General features: G+C 47.1%; 1 protein-coding gene across 1 annotated transcript; it reads right to left on the reverse strand.

Moving 5' to 3' along the window:
* Positions 1–840: 840 nt before the first annotated feature.
* Positions 841–20,779, reverse strand: SMO (smoothened, frizzled class receptor). Its single transcript, XM_063100516.1, has 12 exons — positions 20,446–20,779; positions 8,866–9,071; positions 7,912–8,121; positions 7,514–7,686; positions 6,929–7,148; positions 6,715–6,838; positions 5,319–5,411; positions 4,790–4,898; positions 3,623–3,808; positions 2,861–3,009; positions 2,240–2,374; positions 841–1,998 (listed from the first exon to the last, which is right to left on the reverse strand). Exons 1-12 carry the CDS (start codon positions 20,777–20,779, stop codon positions 1,565–1,567), a joined length of 2,373 nt encoding a protein of 790 aa, XP_062956586.1. The 3' UTR covers positions 841–1,564.
* Positions 20,780–21,025: the final 246 nt, after the last annotated feature.

Raw genomic sequence — 21,025 nt, forward strand, 5'->3', positions numbered from 1 at the left:
GAAATGCGGCTAACAGACTTCCCTCAGGGAAGACTGAACTCGTTTGACTAGTCAGGGGAGGGAGCTGTGATCCCAGCGGTTGGGCCCAGGATTGTCACAAGGAGCCCTGTCCATTTACACACACCATCAGGAAGACACCTCCTTCCAATCATCACTCCAGAGGCAAGCTGCATGTCTGTGCTCAATTACCTCTGGATCAGTGCTCAGAGTGGCAGCTGTGTCCACAGAAGAGCTTTTATCCACAGAGAGCCAACTGGCCAGGGAGGACAGTCAGCACATTAAGCTGACATCTGATTGTCAGTTGTGACCTCATCAGCTCAAAGCCTTGGCCTTTCAGAATAGTCTTAGGAGGATGTGGAAGATAAAAGAGATCAGGACCAGGTACATAGGTCAGGACTGGGGCCTATGGAAAAGAAACACACCAAGAGTTTATACAAAAACCTTTTATTTATTGTTTACATTTCTTCTCCCCATCCCTGTCCCCCAATCTGGAATCCAGCCAGCTTCTAAAGCTTCCTGCTGTCTGGTTCTTTAAAGTGGGGCCTTGGGAACAGGTTGGAAATTATAAAAGGTGGTAATCTCTTCACCCATCGATTGAGGAAGTTGAAGGAAGCTTTCCTGCCTGGCTGAAGCTACAGCAGATTCCCAGGGTAGCCCCTCAAGTCAGAGGATCCATCCCCCACTGGATGGAGATGAAGAGATAACATGTCTCTCAGAGGCCTGGAGGCTCCCTGTCACTCACTGCTTCTGTCCCACACCAGGCCAAGGCTCTAGAGCTGAACCATTCTCTCACCTGGAGATGGAGCTCAGCAGCAAGGGGGGGAGGGAGAGAGGGGGAGAGAGAGAGAGAGAGTGTGTGTGTGTGTGTTTTGCAGCTCTGAGTTCTAATCAACAAACAGGAAACAGGAAGAGGTTGGTCTGGTTGAACCAAAATGGGAAAAGGGCAGGGGAGGAGGGTGCAGGAGAAAAGAGGATGGATTTGGGATAGGGCCACCTGTTAAGAAAGGTGATAGCTCCTTTGGGAGTAGGCACTTCCAGCCCCACAACCACCTGGAAGAGTAAGAAGGGAGCCCTGTCCCGACTTACACAAAGGGCTAATGACGCAATAAACACTTTTGGTCTTAGAGTGCCAGAAAAGGGCAACCACTGGCATGGAAAAGAGCACCCAGCCCTCATCCACCAGATGTGGCCTTGGCTGCCTCCCTGGCTACCACGGCCCATTCCAGGCACTGTCACCCCTGCATCTGGCATGACTGCCCCACCACAAGCTCTGCACACCCCATGACCCTGCTGGAGACTGATGCTACCAGCCAGACGCCAGATGGTGGGGCAGATACGAGGACCCTGAGTTCCAGGGCCCTGTCCCCGGGGTGAGGCTACCTGTGGAGATGTTAGGCTCTTTCCCACAGTCCTGCTGCTTTGAGCCAGACACACAGAACTCTCCTGGGAGGGCAGTGACCCACAGGTTCTCCAGAAGACGAGATCCTAGGGAATCTCAGGGAGGAGGAAGAGCCTTGTAATGGTATCTGTTCCTCTTTCCTGACCCAGGTCCGGTTCTGCAGGCTCAGAAGTCTGAGTCTGCATCCATGAGCTCTGCCTCCATTAGGTTGGTGCGGGAGTGAATAGGCCCCAGACCCTGTCGGCGGCCCTGAGCCCAGGCCATGGGAACTGGGGCACTGGGCAGAAATGGATCCTGAAGGGGACTGGACTCTGGGCAGAAGGGGTTGGAGACCAGGGTCCAGGCTCCCTGTTGACAGGATTCCCCAGATCCCCAGGCTCCTGCAGCCACCAGGCACTTCTGCCGTGGCAGCTGAGGCAGTCTAGGAACAGCACTGGAGGCAGGGGCAGGGGTGGAGTGGTGAAGCTCAGCGGGTGGCGCCAGTGGGCACACCTCCTTCTTCCTCTTCCTCCGCTTCTTCTTCCGGCCCAGGCGCTTCTCCAACTCCGGGGAGATCTCTGCCTCAACCAGCCACAGGTTGGCCTGTTCCTCCGGGGGCACTGGCAGGAGAGAGCACGTGAGCCTGGGGCTCTGGCTTTGTGCACTCCACCCCTTCTCTCCAGCCCTACTCTTTTGGCTCTGGGACCCACAACTCTAGATTTCTAGTGCCTCAGCCCCCACTTCAAATTCTCTGGGGCCTTTCTTTCCTCCTCCCCCTCTGGCAGCCCCTGGTACTCCAGTCCCAGGAACCCCCAGCCTCTGTGCCCCACAAATTCTTACAGAAGCCTGAACCCCTCATACCTGGAGTTGCCACAGGGGTGACAGACACATCTTGGGGCAGTATGGCTCCTCTCCGAGCCACCATCTTGGTGACATGCTGGGCCCAAGCAGAGGAGACATCTGCTGAGGGCTCGTTGAGGTCAAAGGCCAAACCCGCTGTGGGGATGGAAGAAGGGAGAAATAATAGTGACTTCCCAGTCCCTTACTCGGCACCAGTCATCTTCCCACAGAGGTCCCTCCCACGTCACCTGGCAGAGAAAGCTCACCCTGTAATCACAGTGGCGTCTACCAATTCAGAATCCAAGGAGGGGCCTCAGGCACCCAAAAGGCCTAACTAGAGGCCAGAAATTGAGTTCTTGGAACCCTGACTTACTGTAGCCCAGAGAGAGCAACTAGAGAAGAGGGGAGCAGAAGGCGGGGAAGGTGAGTCCTCTTGGAAGCAAAGCACCAGCAAGCAGAGCCAGGCAAACATGGAGGGGAGAGTCCTCTTGGAGAGGGATGAGTGCATGAGAGGAGAACACGCCTATTCCTCACAGCCTTCCAAACCATCTATGTGACCACAGCAGCCTGGGAGGGAATGAGGCACAGGTGGACACTGCAGGCGTTAAGTGGCTCTGATGTGGGAAAGGTGCCGATGCTCACCCACAGGCCCATCGTGGGAGACGGTGTGCATGCTGAAGGAGAGCTCCTGGCCTGGGTTCTGCAGCAGCTCACGGCGCTTGGAGAAGGCCTTGGCGATCATCTTGCTCTTCTTGATCCGTTTGGGCTCATCATCACTCTGCCCAGTCAACCTGAGAGCAGAAAGGGTGGGGAGGGAAGAGGAGGAGCAGCCACTTCCCATCAAATCTTATGAAAGACCAGCAATTCCATTCCCTCTGGGGAAGGAGGCTCCCGAGTGTTATACTTCTCTGCTTAACAGAGACGCAAAAAAGGATTACTCAAAGCACCATGTATGTGATGAGAAGCCCGGAGGGGCTGTACCCCAGCCACTCAAAAAATTGGAAGCAGTCAAGGAGTCGGAGTCAAGGATGTTCTGATGAAGAAGAGTCAGCACCCGAGGGCTTCATACCCTTAAGGGCTCCAAGGAGTAGAGGAGGCCTTCTCTGCAGAGAAGTGGGCCTAGAATGCAGGGCTCCTGTGTGCCCAGCTCCCAAAATCATTCCACTCTTAGAAGATGCCGGCAGCTGGCTCAGCACTTGGCCCAGGCCTCAGGCCTCCCATGGACAGAGGGTGTCACCAGGGGGCTGCGGTGAGCCGCTGAGAAGGTGGCTTTAGGCAGCTCAGCAGAGTCCCCTGGAAAATAGCTGTGCTGGGGAGAAGTGGGACTAAACAAAGGCTAAAGAGGGGAACACCGAGGCTGAGAGTAAGGCGGGAGAGGCAGGATGGGCTGGCTGCTCACCCCACCTGCACCAGGTGCGCCTCCAGATGAGCAGTGTCGCCTTGGTCCAGACCCAGGTGCTCATGGCAATGCCGGTCCCAAACATGGCAAACAGGTTGATCTTCTCCACCAGGAGGCTTGGGCGATTCTTGATCTCACAGTCGGGGATGGGCTTCTTGGTGGGCAGCCCGATGGTCACATTGGCCTGGCACCTGGATGGTAGACAGGTGAGGCTTCGAAACTACTAGGTAGGTATACAATCACTCCAAAGATTTTATTTTTTTATTTTATTTTATTTTTTTTTAAAAGATGACCGGTAAGGGGATCTTAACCCTTGATTTGGTGTTGTCAGCACCACGCTCAGCCAGTGAGCGAACCGGCCATCCGTATATGGGATCCGAACCCGGGGCCTTGGTGTTATCAGCACCGCACTCTCCCGAGTGAGCCACGGGCCGGCCCACTCCAAAGATTTTAGAAAGAGATAAGCCCCACAGCACTGCTTCTCAACCCTGGGTGCTCATTAAAATCACCTGGGGAGCTTTTAATACCTACTGATGTATGGGCCCCCACCCTAGACAATTAAATCAAATCTCTGGGGCAGGAACCCAGGCATCACTGTGATATAAGACTTCCCAGACTAGAAGCTGGGAACTTTAAAAAAGAGCCCAAAGCAGGCACGGACAAGTGTGCATTTTAAAGGGCATTTTAACTGCTGTCCCCAGTACCAGGGACTGCAGTTCTTCTGGAAGCTGAAAAGCCTTCCTCTCCCTGATTCTTCTGCATTGTGACACAAAAAAGCACAGGCAAAACCAGCAAGCATTAACAGATTGTTAACATATCACAGAGAGGTAAAGACTCCTGTGCAGGGATCTACACTAAGCTCTGCAGAAGAGTACACAGAGAGAGAGAGCAACTTCGGTGGCCAACAGAGAGTTGGTCAGAGAAGCCAAAACATGAAACGGCTTCTGAACAGTTACTAATGCACCAGCCAGACAGCCAAGTGGGTGAAGAGGGAAGGGCAGGATTGAGCAGGGACTTGAAGGTTGTTTTCCATGTCTGGCTAAGTACAGAGCAACTGATGTCTCGGGCATGGCCCTGGCAGACCCCTGCTGCACAGCAGAGAAGGGCTGGCCTTCGAACCCTAGCTCCAGCTCCTGCCACTGCTGCTTCCAGGTCCCCGGCCCCTCACTCACAGCACGTAGTCCCGGAAGCTGCGCTCCCACTCAGCCTGGTTGAAGAAGTCGTAGAAGTGGCAGCTGAAGGTAATGAGCACAAAGCCAAAGGCCAGGAAGCCAAAAATGCCTGTGGACAACAAGGGCAGAACAGGACCTTACAAATCCCAGCTATTGTAGCAGCAGTGGGGATGAAGGTCTCTGCCCCACTGAGGCCTGAAAGACAGCTGAGTCTGGGGCGAATTCATGCTGGGCCCAGTTTAAGGACTGCGTTGTCCAAAATAAAGCAAGAACGATGCTTGAGGCAACTGCAGGAGGATCCAAGTGGGAGTGGAGTGGGCATGAGGTAGCAGTCTTGGCATGAACTTGAATTCTTCCACCTGGGAAGGCCCTCTTCTTTTGAGCTGCCACCATCACTACCACCTACACACATACACCTTGTCCTTGTCCTCATGGCTGCTAACTTGTCACACTGCTGGTTGCATAACCCCAGGAGGTGCAGGGTTGGATTGGCCAGGACCTCAGACCAAAGTCCCCAGGGGCCACTCACCCAGGCGCAGCATGGTCTCGTTGATCTTGCTGGCAGCCTTCTCGCTCAGCAGCCCAGGGTGCTTGCTCTTGATGGAGAACAGAGTCATGACTCCTGGACAGAAGGGGGACCTCAGATGTTAGCGGGGGTGAGGTCACTCTCCTGGGAGGGATGGGTGTGCAGAGGGAGGGTGCCATGACCCCTGAGTCCCGGATCTGATTATGCCTGTGTTGACTTAAAGCTTGGGGAACTGGAGAAATGGAGAGCAGCTGGTGGCACATCTGCCATGGACTGACTGGGATGACTGGGGCAGAGCCTAGAAGGACTGTCAGTAAGTGAGACAAGGCGCCTTGGTCTTGGCCCAGCTACCCTTAAGTAAGGCAGCCAAATCAAAGCTGTTCTGATGGAAAAATATGACAGAGACTCAAGAACAGCACTGTCCCACAGAAATATAACATAATCTTAAATTTTCTAGTAGCGACTTTAAAATAAAAAGAAACCAGTAAAACTAATTTCAATATATTTTATAAACCTAATATATCCAAAATATAACCATTTCAAAATGTAATTCATCTAACAAATTATTAATGATATTTTACATTGTTTTTTTCATGCTAAGTCTTCGAAATGCAGCATGTATTTTACATTTACAACACAAAATCAATTTGGACTAGTTTCAATGCAATGTAGCTCGTGGCTACCGTACAAGACAGCACAGATACAAAACAAATCAGAGGCCCAGACACTCTGCCAAAAAGTGGGGAAAGAGGTGGGCTGAACAGAAGGCTGATAATTCAGTTAGGAAACTAAAGTTGACAAAGAAAACCCAACAAAAATGAGCCAAGCAGACACCAAGGCTTATCATGGGGTGACAGTTTTAAACAGGGAAGTTAGGAACTAGCCGATCTGCGTGTTGTGAAGACTGTGTGTTTGTGTGTGCTGGGGAGGAAGAAAATGGAAACCAAGCTCCAAAAGATTAACAGTATATATAAAATTAGTGTGCACACACATGACCAAGGGCCCCAGGTTGGTCCATGTGGACAGCAGAGGTTACTCAGGGTGTCCATCACACAGTGTACCCGGCCAAGGGCTGACAGGGGGTGGAACCCCAGCCCAAGCTCCAGCCAACAAGCCATGAGCCCTGGCCCAAGGCTCTGGAGAAAGGGGTGTATTTTTCTTTTTCTTTCTTTTTTTTTTTTTTAAGGGGTGTATTTTTCTGGCCAGCACAAAGGTGCTGTCCCACGGCAAGTGCTCATGGTGCGGTGTCTGCCTAAGGGTCACCTTCTATTTTGCACCAAGGCCTCTGTATGAGCTGGCTGAGGTCTCATTGTGAAGGCAGCTTCTACCTCCTATTTACACATAGCAGGTGCTCAGCACATTCTGTTGCCAGACTGGTCCTGGCCTGGTCTTCACTCACCTCGGATGAGGAAGTAGCCTCCCACAATGAGCACCAGGCCAATTGGGGCTAACACGAAGCCAGCACGGTATCGGTAGTTCTTGTATCCCACAAAGCAGATGCCACTCACGGAGTCCCCATCCACCTGGGCAGGAAGAGGTGGAACAGTTGGTCACCAGCCCCCTCCCCCAAGCCCACTCGACTCAGGTCCCCAGCCCCCTACCAGTCACTATACCTGGGCCACAGCAAGGATTGCCACAGTGAGGACAAAGGGGAGTGACCATGTGAGCAGGTGGAAGTAGGAGGTCTTGCCCGAGAGAGGCTGATAGGTGGTGCCCAGGGCTTTGAAGGAGGTGTGCCAGGCATAGGTGAGTACCACAAACCAGACCACGCCAGCCATCAGGGCGTAGTATACAATGACAAAGATGATGACGCAGGACAGGGTCTCGTTGGAGCTGCACAGACATGTGGGGTGTCACTTGGGGAGGTCACTCTGTACTCCCTTCTCCAGGTCTCTCCACCCTGTCCCCAGACTCTGGGCTGCTAAGGTCTGGAGGTTCCCCATGAGTCAGGGCTGTGAGACAGAACTCAGGTCAGATCTGAAGAGGCTCTAAAAGACACCCCTTTGAACAGATGCAAACAATCAAGGTCCTGCTACTGAAACCAAGGTCAAATAATTGGAGACCTTGGATGCAGTGACGCAGAGCTCTGCTGAATCCTCCCCTCAAACCTCAGTTCCAAGCCAACCTGTTCCTTTTGTGGTAGATGCATTTTCAGCCTTCCTCCCCTGCCCTCACCTTTGGGTCCCCAAGACACCTACGTGGGCTCCCCGAGCCTCATGGTGCCATCTGCGCGGCAGACAATCTCCCGGCGGGCACCATCCATGAACTGGGCCAGCCAGCCAATGCTGCCCACAAAGAAACATGCGTTGACGTAGAAGAGAATAACAGCAGGGTAGCGATTCGAGTTCCGCCAGTCAGCCACAAATGTGGCCTAGAAGAGAGATGAGGGGCCCGTTCTGCAAGGTTAGGGTTGTTCTGCTGCAGCAGATGCCTTTATCTGAGTCCCACACCCTTGTGATCATGATCTTTCCCTGGGGACCCCCACCAAGTCCTCTTCTCCCTACCTCCCTAACAATCGGCTCCCATCCCACTGTCCAGGCTGAGGGTGCCCAGACCACCGGCCTCTCCCCAGTGCTCCCTGCCCTCCCGCGCTGACCAAGGTGAAGAGTGTGCAGAGGCCCGTGACGGCGCCGAAGGCCGCGATGTAGCCATGCATGTCCTGGTGCTCGGCCTCAGTGAAGAGTGGGTTCTGGCACTGGATCCCACAGCCCTCCACGTCTTCATACCAGCTCTTGGGGTTGTCTGTCCGAACCAAGGGTGCTTCGCACTGGCCTGAGCTGTTGAACTTGATGTTGTGCACTTCATTCTGGCACCAGGGAAGGGGAGGAGACAGTGCAAAGGGGAGAGGCAGCTCAGGGGTGTGCCTCCTGTTTAGTAAAAGGTACCGGGGCAGCATGGCATGGTTACTGGAGACACGCTTTCAGGAGCTGAATCCAAGCCTTGCCACTCAATGGCTGTGGCACCATTATTTGGGCAAATTATTTGACCTTTCTGTACTTCAGTTTTCCCATCTATAGGATAGTAGTTACCTACCTCATGATATGGTTTAAGGGTTAAATGAATAAGTAGATGTAATGGAATAATAACAACAACAACAATAATGTAATGGTACTTGACATGTAGTAAATAATAACCATTAGTATTATTACTATCATTATTACTGTTATTATTATCATTTATGATCTCTCCTTCACCACCCAGAAGTAGATCACATCCCTTGTCTTGGTGTCTCCAGCTGTTTCACATGTGTGTGCCTTGACCCCCTACCACTATGATAAACTTCCTAAGGACAGGCTCCTGTCATCCATGCCTCCTGTAACACTCCAACACCTAACAGAGTGGGTGCTCAAAAATACTTGCTGAACATGTTATCTCTGACAGAGAATCCCTGAAGTGAGCTGCAGTCTGGGTTTGTGGCCTGTGGACCCAAGTCTGTAGACTCAGGTCTTCCAGGACAGAAGGCTCTGGGCCCCCATGCTCCCTGCTAGACCCTGCCCTATTGGTCCTGCCTAGCCCACAGAGCCTGGATCTTGCCCCACAGAGCACTCACCGGGCAGCCTTCAGGGAAGTGGTCTGGGGTGCAGCGCAGGAAGTCAGGCCAGCCCCGCTCCCTTTCCACGATGGCACAGGGGCCCCGGGTGGCCTGGCAGAGGGTGCGGCTGGGCAGCTCCACCCGGTCATTCTCACACTTGGGCATGTACACAGCACACAACAGGGGCTGGATCACTGCCCAGCAGCGGGGAGCGTTCCGGAGGCCTGGGGAGTGCAACAGTGTGAACACATTGTGGTGAAGACCCCTCCTTACTCTGTACCCTCGTCCCCAAGGCCAATACTGCTCAGATCTGCCAGGCACAGTGTTTCTCAACAGGGCACCTGGGCAGGACAATTCTTTGTGCTGCAGGACTGTCCCATGCATTGCAGGACATTTAGAATCCCTAGACCCTGCCCACTAAATGCCAGCAAAACCCCTAAGTCATTGTGACAACCAAAAAAAATGCCCCTCCCACCACCACTCCAGGGGTGGTGACTGGAAGAGGACCTGAAGAGGAACTTCTGGGATGCTGAGGATGTTCTATTTCTTAATTCGGTACTGGTTGATGGGATGCTGGTAGTATTCTATTTCTTTATCGATTCTGGTTACACAGGTATAACCTTGTGAAAATCAAGCTTACGATCTGTGGGCTATTCTCTATGTATACTATAATTCGATTTAAGTTTTTAAACAATAGCTGCCACTTCCAAATGCCCTGCTAGGGAGCATTAGTGTCTCTGGTTGAGAACCCTGGGTGGATTTACCTTTTCAGGAGTGTTCTTAAAACCTTCTACAGGCCTCTTCCATGGGGAAGGAGCGTTGTGGGACCCACTCCTCACAGGGCCCATTCACCAGAACCAGGAGATATTTCCCCTCACCCAGACCCCCAAACCCTGTTCCTCTTACCAAGCTGAGGTGAGAGAGAGAAGAGGTGGAGGCTTAAGAAGAGGCAGTCAGAGGAGCCAGGTACTCCAAAACCAGAGGAGGAAACAGGAGATCAGATGGAGAGAAACAGAGGAGGCTCTGTCCAGTGCAGAGAGAGGAAAGATGTCGTCAGCAAGAGAGAAATGGGTGGAGGTCTCCCGTCAGCCCTGCCCCAGCCCAGGCCTCTGCCCTGCTCAGCCCAGGAGCAGGGCTTGCTCTGCATTCCGCCCCTGTGGCCGCTTCTGAATCATCCCTGCTTCAGGAACACCTATTTCCCAAGCAAGAAGTTTTACCAGGAGAATCTTTGGAGAATGTGAGAGCCAATATACATGACTGTCACACTGTCAGCCCTGGGGTGGGGTGGCGGCAGGTAACCACTTGTTTTGGGGGAGAGGCAATATACTAGAGGGGTAAGGAGCATGGGCACTGCAATTAGCCTGCTTGGATCCAAATCTTGGCTCACCGTTTCCTGGGCAAAGTGCTTCATCTATTTTTTTTTTTTTTTTTTTTGGCAGCTGGCCAGTACAGGGATCAAACCCTGGACCTTGTTATTTTCAGTACCATACTCTAACCAACAAAGAACTGGCCAGCCCCGAAGTACTTTATCTCTAGCCTCAGTCTCCTCACCTGCAAAATGGAAATGACAGATTCACCTCGTGGAACTGTGAGATAACACCTTGAATGTGCTTGGCACAGTACCTGTCACGTAATAATCACCCAGAAAATGTTAGCTGATATTATTACTTGTCTGACGCCTCTGACTGCTCACAGCTCTGAGAATCTATTCTTGCGTGCAGAGCAAGTTCCTACAGTATCCCCAGGCAATGGTACCCCCTGCCTCAAATCAGAATCACCTGGGAACCTTTATCACCTAGATGGAGGGCCCAGTCTTAGAACATCCCAGCGGGTTAGTGTAGGTGGAAAACAGAGCAGTGGGTGCCAGGGGGTGAGGTGAAGGGAGGGTTTGCCTGCAAAGAGCCTGCAAAGAAGAGACTCTGGGGGGGTGACGGAGTTGTTCTCTGTCTTGAATGTTAGTGACTGGCAAACTCACAAAACCATACAACAGAGATAAAGTGAGTTTTACTAAATGCTTATTAAACAATACATTTTAAATGGGTGGTGGTGGGGCTCTCTGGAGTAAAGTGTATTTTATAGGGGTATCAAGCAGTTAATAAAAATGTGTTGTTTTTCTGGATTTTGTGATATTTGTGGTAATTATTAGATTTTAAACGTGTAATTTGTTGTTTTTCTTTTTCTCACTTTATTTTTTTGGTGGCTGACCAGTATAGGAAATTGAACCCTTGACCTTGGTGTTACAAGGCTGTGCTCTAATCAACTGAGCTAACTGGCCAGCCCTTTTTTTTTCCCTCATTTTAAATATTGTTTCATATTTTAAAAATAAACTCCCCAGGGAAAGGATAGATTATTAAATAAATCTTAAAGGATAATTGATGAGCCACTGTGGGAAAAAATAAGCTGGATCCTTACCCCATTTTCTACATAAAAGTAAATTACAGATGGATCAAAAATAACTACATTAATTTTTTTAAATTAAGGTACTAGAAGAAAAGATGGGAAATGGTTTTTTAAACCTTGGAGTGGAGAAAGCCTTCTGAAGCATGACACAAAACCTAGAAGCTACCAAATAAAAGATTTAAAGAAAAGACTTCAGAAAAGTAGATAAATTCAGGAGGGTAAAAAACAAACAAAATTAGGGCCAACCCCGTGGCTCACTCGGGAGAGTGTGGCACTGGGAGCACAGCGGTGCTGGTAGCGCCAAGGCTGCGGGTTCGGATCCTATATAGGGATGGCCGGTGCGCTCACTGGCTGAGTGCAGTGCAGGCGACACCAAGCCAAGGGTTACAATCCCCTTACCGGTCACAGAAAAAAAAAAAAAAAATTATAAGAAAAGCAGCACACTGAGAAAGTATATTTCCAATACAAATCACAGGTAGTGCTAATTTCCTCATATGGATAAAGATCTCCAAATCAGTAAGAAATACATAACTCCACAGAAACATGGCCAAAAGACAAACAAAACAGATCATGCAGAGAAAATACAAACAGCCTTTAAAAACACAGACACGCTCAACCTAACTCTTAAAAACATAATGCAAAATAAAAGTACAAGGAGATAAAAATTTTTAACCTTTAGAGTGACAAAGATCAAAACATTTGAAAATACTATATTGTCAAGAGTGTGGGGAGAAACTTGGCACTTTTACATATTGCTGGTAGGAATAAAAATTTGTAAATACTTGTAGAGACCATTAAGCACTACCTATCAAAATTTCATACTAGCAATTCCATTTCACATTTTCCCAAAGATAAGATATAAGATTATTCATTGCAGCATTGTTTGTAATAGCAAATGGGTAGAAACAGCTTGAATCCATATACATCAACAGGAGACCGGCTAAATAAAATAACATACATCAATGTAACAGGACCCTATTCAGGGTTGAACTATATGCACTGAAATGGATATAGTGGACACAGTTGAGTGGAGAACAGTCCATGGTTCTGGTTGGGGGGCCAAGGAGAGACTAAGGACACACTTACATCTGGACATACATTGGATATCTCTAAAAAGACACACAAAACCAGTGTTGGTGGTGCCTCTGGGAAGGGAAAATGGGTGGCTTGAAGCAGAACTAGCACTTAACTTTTGAACCTTTTGAATTTCGTGTACCACATGTATGTGCTAACTATTTTTTAAAAGTAATTAAGCTTAAAAACAAATAAAGAAATGTACAAATAACTGACATAGGGAAAGCTCCCCAGAGAAGAATAGAAGAGAAAGAAATTGGAAAGAGGAAGAAAGGGACATCAACTTTATCTTATTGTTTTATTTCTTTTTTTAAAAAATAAAACATGAAATGAACAAAAAGAAAAATAGTGACATGGGTGTTATAATGATATTAGTCTCTGTTCTTTTCTATATAGTCAGACTTTTAAAATAATATTTACCACAATCTGATCTAGACCTTTAAAAAGATTTTTGTTTGTGTGATTCTGATTAGTCAAGTTGAGAACCATTATTCTAAGGTTAGTTTATTTAACATTAGAAAACTCAATCAGTTCAATTTACTACATTAACAGATTAAAGAACAAAAAAATCATATGATCATCAAAATGGATGCAGAAAAAGTAGTTGATAAAATTCAACATCCATCCATAATAAAAAGAATAATTGGTAAATAAGGAATAGAAGAAAATTTTTCTTTTAAAGATGACGGGTAAGGGGATCTTAACCCTTGACTTGGTGTTATCAGCATCACGCTCTCCCAAGTGAGCCACGGGCCAGCCCAAAGAAAACTTTCTTAATCTGAGGAAGTATAACTAAGTGCAAGAAACCCGTACCAAATATATTTAATGGTGAAGGGTGGAAAAGCTTTCTCTTTAGAATCTGGAAAAGTCGAGAATGAAGGATGCCGGTAGTATTACTGCTTCTATTTAACAATGTACTGGAGGCCTTAAGAAGAGCAATAAAGATAAAGAGAAGGCGTAAGGCTTGAAAAGGAAGAAATAAAACTCATTATTCACAAACAATATGACTGTGTGTAGAATAAATTTAGCAAGTTCACTGGATTCAAAATCAATTATATTTCTAGATACTGGCAACAAAGTGAAATAAATGTTAAAGGCACCATTTATAGTAGCATCAAAAATATCAAGTATCTAGGAATAAATCTAACAAATGATATTTAAAACTGTGCAGAAAACTGTAAAAAATATTAAGAAAATGAAAGGTGATTTTAAATACACAGAAATATATAAATGTTCAATGTTTGGAAGACTCAGTATTTTAATATGTCTTTTTTTCCCCCTTCCCAAATTAGTCTATATATTCAATCAAAATCGCCAACTGGTATTTTTACATTAAAATGCATGGGATCAAGAATAGCCCAGACTATCTACTCGATACTGATGTACTATATAAAGTAGAGGTTGTTAACCTGTGCTTCACAAAGGATTCTTGGAGAGAATTCAGGGGTCCATGAACTTGGATGGATGGAAGGAAAAAATCACCCCTAACTAAAATTTAGCCCTTCTGTCAGTTATGAATGTAAGCAACATACCACAGTAATGTTAGCAGTAACTATGGCTTTGTCACAAATGGAAATCAGATATTTTTGTTACAGATATCTCAAAATATTGTCAATGCTCATCACTACTTTGACATTATAGTGGTTATTACACCTGCACTAGATCTTATTTATTTAGTATATTAATAAAGAAGCACACATAGATCACAAACATTTTTATGTTTGATAACTGTATTTCAATATAACTCATTTCCTTTATAATCCTATATGCTTTTTTAAAAAATCCTATGTGTTTTACTTTATGAATTGAAAAATATTGTGTTAATACTATTCATCCATAAAAAAGAATGAAAGCCTGACATTTGCAGCAACATGGATGGTCTTGGAGAAATTATGTTAAGTGAAGTAAGCCAGGCACAGAAAAACAAATACCATACAACCTCACTCATATGTGGAATCTTAAAAAAAAAGAGGCCCAGTGCTTACCAGAGACTGGGAAAGGGGGGAGGGGAAGGGAAAATAGGGAGAGGTTGGCCAACATGTACAAAATTCAATTAGATAGGTGAAATAAGTTCTGGTATTGTATTGCACAGTAGGGTGACTATGGTTAACAGTTAAGTTTTGTATATTACATAATAGCTAGAGGAGAGGCTTTTGAATGTTTTCACCACAAAGAAATGATAAATGCATGAAGTGATTGATATATTAACTACCCTAACCCGATTATTATACAACCTACATATGTATCAAAACATTACATTGTACCCTATAAGTATGTATAATTACAGTGTGTCAATTAAAATAAAAAATATATGCATTATGTTGAGAAGGGGTCCATAAGTTTTACCAGACTGCCAAAGAGATCCATGGCTCAAAGAAGATGAGAACCATGCTATATGATAAGTAAGATGGTGTGATATTGGCAAGGGATAAACAAACAGACCTATGGAACAGGATGAAGATCCCAGAAATAAATATATATACTTGATTATGGCAGAGTAGCAGAGAAATGATATTCTTTTTAACACATGATGTTGAAACAATATGTGAAACTGGAGTTCTACAAAAATCAACTCCAGGTGAACTATATGCCTAAAATGACAAGAAAATCTATAAAGTTTTAGAAGATTACACAAGAATAAATTCATGACTTTGGGGTAGAAAAAGATTTTTTTTTCAAATTTATTTATTTTTTAAATTGGCATAAAATTATATGTATTTCTTGGGTATAACATGATGTTTTTAAGTATACATACACTGTGGAATGGTTGGATCTAGCCAATTCACAGATGCATTACCTCATGTAGTTATCATTTTTGTGGCGGAAAAGATTTTCCTAAACAAGACACAATAAGCACTAATCATAAAAAGTTTTATAAATGACTACTTCAAAGTTCAGAACTTCTGTTCAACAGAAGACATAAAGAGAATGAGAAAGCAAGCCACAAAAGAAAAACACATACATCCCATAAAAGACTCATATCTAGCGTATATAAAGAACTCCAAATCCCATAAAAATGACAGAAAGCCCTATAGAAAAATGGGCCGAAGATTTGAACAGACACTTCACAAAAAAAGAAATCCAAGTGGCCAGCAAGCATTTGAAAAGGTGCTTAACTTTACTAGTAATCAGGGAAGTGCAAATTAAAACCACAAATATATACGACAACATATGCACTAGACTGACAAAAATTTAAAAGGCTGACAGTACCAAGTGTTGGAAATCATGTGGTCCAATGATGACTTTCTACACAGCCAGTGGGAGTATAAGTTGATACAACCACTTTGAAAACAGTTTGGTGTAAGATGAAGGAACGCATGCCCTTTATCTAGCAATTCCGCTCCTTAAGTATGTACCTGGAAAAACTTGTGCCAGGTGCACCAGGACACATGTAAAAGAATACTCACAGCACTGTTATTCACAGTGGGAAAAAACTGAAGACAACTTAAATATTTAACAACAAAATGGATAAATAAATTGTAGTATATTCATACAGTGGAATACTATTCAACAACAAAAAAGGGAGCTGTGGGCTGGCTGGTTTGGTTTGCTCAGCTGATTACAGCAAAGTCTTGTAATATCAATGTCAAGGGTTCAGATCCCCATTCCAAAAAAAGAGAGAAAGAAAGAAGTGAGCTGTAATAACATGAATGAATCTTACAAAATAATGGAGCATAAAAGAAGCAAGACATAAAAGAATATACACAGCATGATTCCACTTGTATAAAGTTCAAAAACATTCAAAACTGAAATATACTGCTTAGAGATTCCAAAACTAGGTGGTAAAACACTAGGGGGAAAAAAAGGAAATGATATCAAAAGCATCAGGATAGGGGCTACCTCCAGAGAAGGGAGACAGGGAGGTGACTGGACAATACAAAGGGGGAGCTTCTGGGGTCTGATCATGTTCTATTTCTAGACCCAGTTGTCACTTTATAATTACTTGTTATTCAGTACCTCTGTATTTTATGCACCTTCCTGTACACATGCTATACTTCACAATTAAAACGTTAAAAATCTAAAGCAAAAAAGAAAACTTAACCCCGTGGGTATTTTTCTATATTTTTTATACTTTCCCCAAATACATGTATTTTTAAACGGATTTTGATCATCAGCTAGGTTTGGAGATAGCTCTTAGGAAATTCTTCCTGATCTGCCCCCGAAAATAACTCACTATCACCAACAACATCCTTCCTCTCACCTCTCAACTCAACGTCTGAGAGGCAAAAGAGAAATTCCTCTGAGCTTTTCTGTTTCTTTCCTACTGGCTGCAACTGGCTGCACCCCAGTTAGGTGACAGGGCCATGTACACACACAGAGCACAGCAGTGGTCAAGGAGTCTACGTGCTGGTTCTCAGGGACCTATGTCCCTTGCCAGCTGAGGCCTCTCTGCTTTCTTGCCTCATTTACTAAACCAGATTTGGCCCAAGGTGGACCGTGGCCTGGACATTATGTTTGTCTGGTTAGCCTGGAATTCCTCGGATGAGACATTTCCAGCTGTAATGGGGAGAGGTGCTAGTGACTGAAGAAGCCCAAGTCCAGAGAGATGAAAGACACAGGACAGACCTGAGTTCTATACAGACCCAGAAATTGTACCAACCTGAGTTATAAACTTCCTCATTTAATGGCATCCTTCCAAAGCCTCAGCAATCTGGGCTAAGGAAGCACATAGCAGCCATCTCTCTTCAGTAACCCCTATTTCCAAATCTGCTGGGAATCTCCATGGATGTATATGTTCAATGAGCACCTCTAATTCACACAGCCAAAACTAAACCCATGCTTTCTTCCTAAACCTACTCTTCGTCTAGCATTCTCTACCCTAGTAAAAGGGGATGGAAAAACACTACCTTCCATCCAAGCCTGAAACCTGGGTCCTCCTGCTCACTCATGCCCCACACCCAACTCATCAGCAAGTCCTGACCACCATCATCTCTCATCTGGACTACTTCAGTCATCCCCTGATCAGGCATTCAGGCTCCAGGCTTTCCCTGCTTCCATGGCTTCTTCACACAGCACCCAAAGAGTGCTTCCTAAAATGTAAATATGATTACATCTCTCCCTTGCTTAAAACCCTTCAAGTGTTCCTTATCCCCTGGATAAAATCCTAACTTAACATGAAGTATGAATCCCTTTACTTTCTAATTCTCTAGCTTTTATCTCTTATAATTCTTCCCCTCAAATACTTTCATCCAGTCCTACTGCAAGTCTTATATTTCTTTAAAAGTACCCAGCCTTCTTACCTCTACACCTTTGTACATGCTATTCTCTTTTCCTATCCCTTTCCAGCCTAACTGTCCCTTGGCTCAGTTAATTCCTGCTTATTTCTCAAGGCATGGGTTAAATGTCGGTTCCTCTGGGGATCATCCCTTGCTCCCCAAAGCCCTTTGTGTTCTTTCGGCACCTTATAATGTAACAATACCTTTCACAGGTATTTCTAAAGCCTGTTTAATTGTCTGTCTTCCTCTTGATGTCAAAGATCATGTCTGTATTCTTCATCTTTATATGCCCCAGAACCTGACCCAGGATGTGACATGCAGCAAGCACTTAATACATAATTAAATGAATGAGTGGCTACGTACTCAGCACTCTGAGGCTTTGAAAAAAAAGTGAAGACCATATCTCTACCTTCAAAAGTTTACAGATGAGGATAACCTACAGCATCTTCATCCTTCACCCACAAAACCACCTCCAAGAGTCAGGTGACACCGACCATGTCTAATGCCAAATCAAGACCACTAATTCAGGACAGGACAAATCACTAGCCAGAGGCTCCCAGCTAAAGACCTGTCTGTGATTCTTACACATGGCTCAGGTTCACTCTACCTACCCACTGATCCAGCTCATGCCAATGCCTGCTTCTGCCCCTACTTTATAGAAGGCCGGTCATCAAGACCCTAAGCTGAAAGAGCAGCAACCAAACACACATTGGAACAGGTCTAAGCTGGGGGATGGTAGACAGTGGCAAAGAGCTCAGAGTGAACTAATGGCCCTGGGCTCAGTGCTGGCACCTCTGTAGGACCCTGCCCCACTAGAGGTGCAGCTAGTGAGGTTTGAACCTGCACAACCAGCAGATGGTTCTAACTCATATGCTTTCCTGCCAAAACCACTTGTGCCTGCTCAGCAGCTGCTCTCAGGAGTATGGGCTGGAAAGAGGATCATACCCTTCCTCCTTGATCTGATGGTAACCACAGAGGGGCAGCGTCACACACGTGTTTAACTTAGGAAGATTCAACCATGGGCCCCTGCAAAGTAGAGAGAGAGACAGAGAGTCAGAGAGAGAGAGACAGAGAGAGACAGAGAGAGACAGAGAGAGAGAGAGAAAGAGAGAGAGAGAGAGAGAGAAAATCCTTTCATAGTACGAGCATCTCAGAACTGGGTGAGCTTCTAGTGCTGAGAGATTTGGGTTTTCCATACAGCTGGCTCCTAAACTCATCTTATTTCAGGTGGTACTCAAAGAAACATTGCTTAATCTTTTTTTCAAGTTCCTTTTTTATTCTTTCAGTCTTTTGCATGTATGTAACTTTAAAGACTACAATTATATTTTCTATGTATACCCATTCTTACATACTGTATGTCACACTACATGTTACACTTATATGCAAACATATTATCATAAAAGGAGTATATATGGAAAATCACACAGCCTTTTACACTATGGTAATTTATGGATTTTTCTTTCTCTCTCTCTCTCTTTTTTTTTTTTTTTTTGGCAGCTGGCCGGTCCAGGGATCCAAATATTTATGAATTTTTCAAAGCTCCTGTTGATTACACATGGTTTCTGCCTCATGCTGACTTTAGAACCTGATCCCCACATAGAATGCAGTCCACCTCATGGGCACCATCTTCCAAGTTCCTCTTCCAGCATCTGTCCCAAGCCAGGAAACTCATGGCCTTGTCCAACAACCGGCAAAGGCTGAGAACTCTAGTGGCCAAGTTGACAATCATAGGCAGCCTACATACACTCTCCCCATTACGGTCCTCACCAGCCCCCTGGGCAGAGCTAGTAAGACATGGGACACCCCAGGCCTGTCAAAAGAAGGAGGCTCCCAGGTCTGCTCCTGGGCCCTGATTTTCATCTCTTTTTCAAGGACAGTTCTGGAATCACACTAGCTAGAAGAGATGACAAGGCCAGTTCCCTTCCCCCATACCCTTGAGTCCCCCAGTCCAGAAGAGTGATAGGTGAGGAAATAATCCACTTGACACTGCTAAGGAAGGACCTGTTTGGGTTCAGTCTGCAGTATTTCAGGGTCTGCCACAATCCCATTCTCAGGATTCTGGATCTTGGAGGTATCCACAGACTTAAGCTTTCTTCCACAGACCTGACTAGCCTGAGGATCCAAATTTCCAAAGAACACACAAATAATTTATAGAATTGTCTTATTCCTTCAAAATCCCCAGCATGGATCACAGTTCCCATTTTTCAGATGAGGAAACTGTGAAATCTGTGAACACAACACAAAATCACAGGGTCCTCAGCGATTCAAGGAGGTATTAAGACCTTGGGACAATCGGAGTTGGAGAGGAAAGAGGGGAAGGTGCGAGTGGAAGAGAACTAGACTTCCTGTCTCCCAAATTAAGATTTCCAGGACTTTCTGATTACCTTTTAGTTATTCATCACCAGGGGGTTTCTTTTCCTTCACAAATATCACTTGATTCTTTTCACCCACCTTTTCCCTCCAAATGCTTAAATCTCTTCCACCCGCATCCTTCCCTTTTTCCTCTCCAACTTCGGTTGCTCCAAGGTCTAAACACCTCCTTGAATCCCCGAGGACCCTGCTTTCAGAGTAGGTGGAGCATCTTCTCTTCCTTAAAAATGTCCTTTCCTGTGGCTTAGAGTCTCCTCCTCCCGGCCCCTCAATTCCCCCCACCCTTTGCCCACCCCAGTCTGTTCAGGCCCTTTGTCACCGGCTTCCTCAACTTCCTCGCGGTCCTTTCCCCATCACCGAAGGTCGCGTCCTGCACGCAACCTGTCCCAAAGTTTCAGCCTCTGTCACTCCAATTTTCCCGGGTGCGGTCCCTGCCCTCTCAGAAACTCAGGCCTGAGCCTTGTCTTTCCAACGGTGCCCCTACCCCGCCACCGCGAACGCTCCCCGCCTCCCCCAGCCCCGGCTCCGGCGCTCTTACCCGACCAGAGCACGAGCTTGCCGTGCGCTTCCTCCTGGGAGTCCGAGTCCCCCGCCAGCAGCGTGGAGGTGGCCCCGTAGGGCAACGCCGAGCCCAGGCACACGTTGTAGCGCAGCGGCTCGCAGGGGGCGGCCCGGCCGCAGTGGCTCAGCAGCGGCGGAGGGCCGGTCACGGCCGCGCTCCTTCTCGCGCTCCCGTCCGCGCTCCGCGGCCCAGGCCCAGTAGCATTCCCGCTCAAGGCCGTCCCTCGGCCCGGGCCCCCCAGCAGCAGCAGCAGCAGCAGCAGCCCCGGGAGCTGGAGCGCCTGCCCCCGCGCGGGGCGGGCAGCGGCCATGGCCAAACCCGCCAACTCAGCAGAAGCCCCGGAGCCCCCGCCCGCTCCCGGGAGCCCCCGGCCACACGCGCAACCCTTAGGGCCGCGGAAGCGGCTCAGGCGACTTGTGCGCCCCGCGAGTCCGGGGCCGGGCCCCCTTGGACGCTCCGCGCGCCCCGGCCCCTCGGCGCCCAACTTCGCAAACTTTGGAACCCGGGGCCCATGTTGGGCTGCCGAGGCCCGGGCCGGGATGCACAACTCCCCACC

The sequence above is a fragment of the Cynocephalus volans genome, chromosome 6, assembly GCF_027409185.1.
Source record: "Cynocephalus volans isolate mCynVol1 chromosome 6, mCynVol1.pri, whole genome shotgun sequence".
In the NCBI taxonomy this organism is placed as follows: Eukaryota; Metazoa; Chordata; class Mammalia; order Dermoptera; family Cynocephalidae; genus Cynocephalus; species Cynocephalus volans.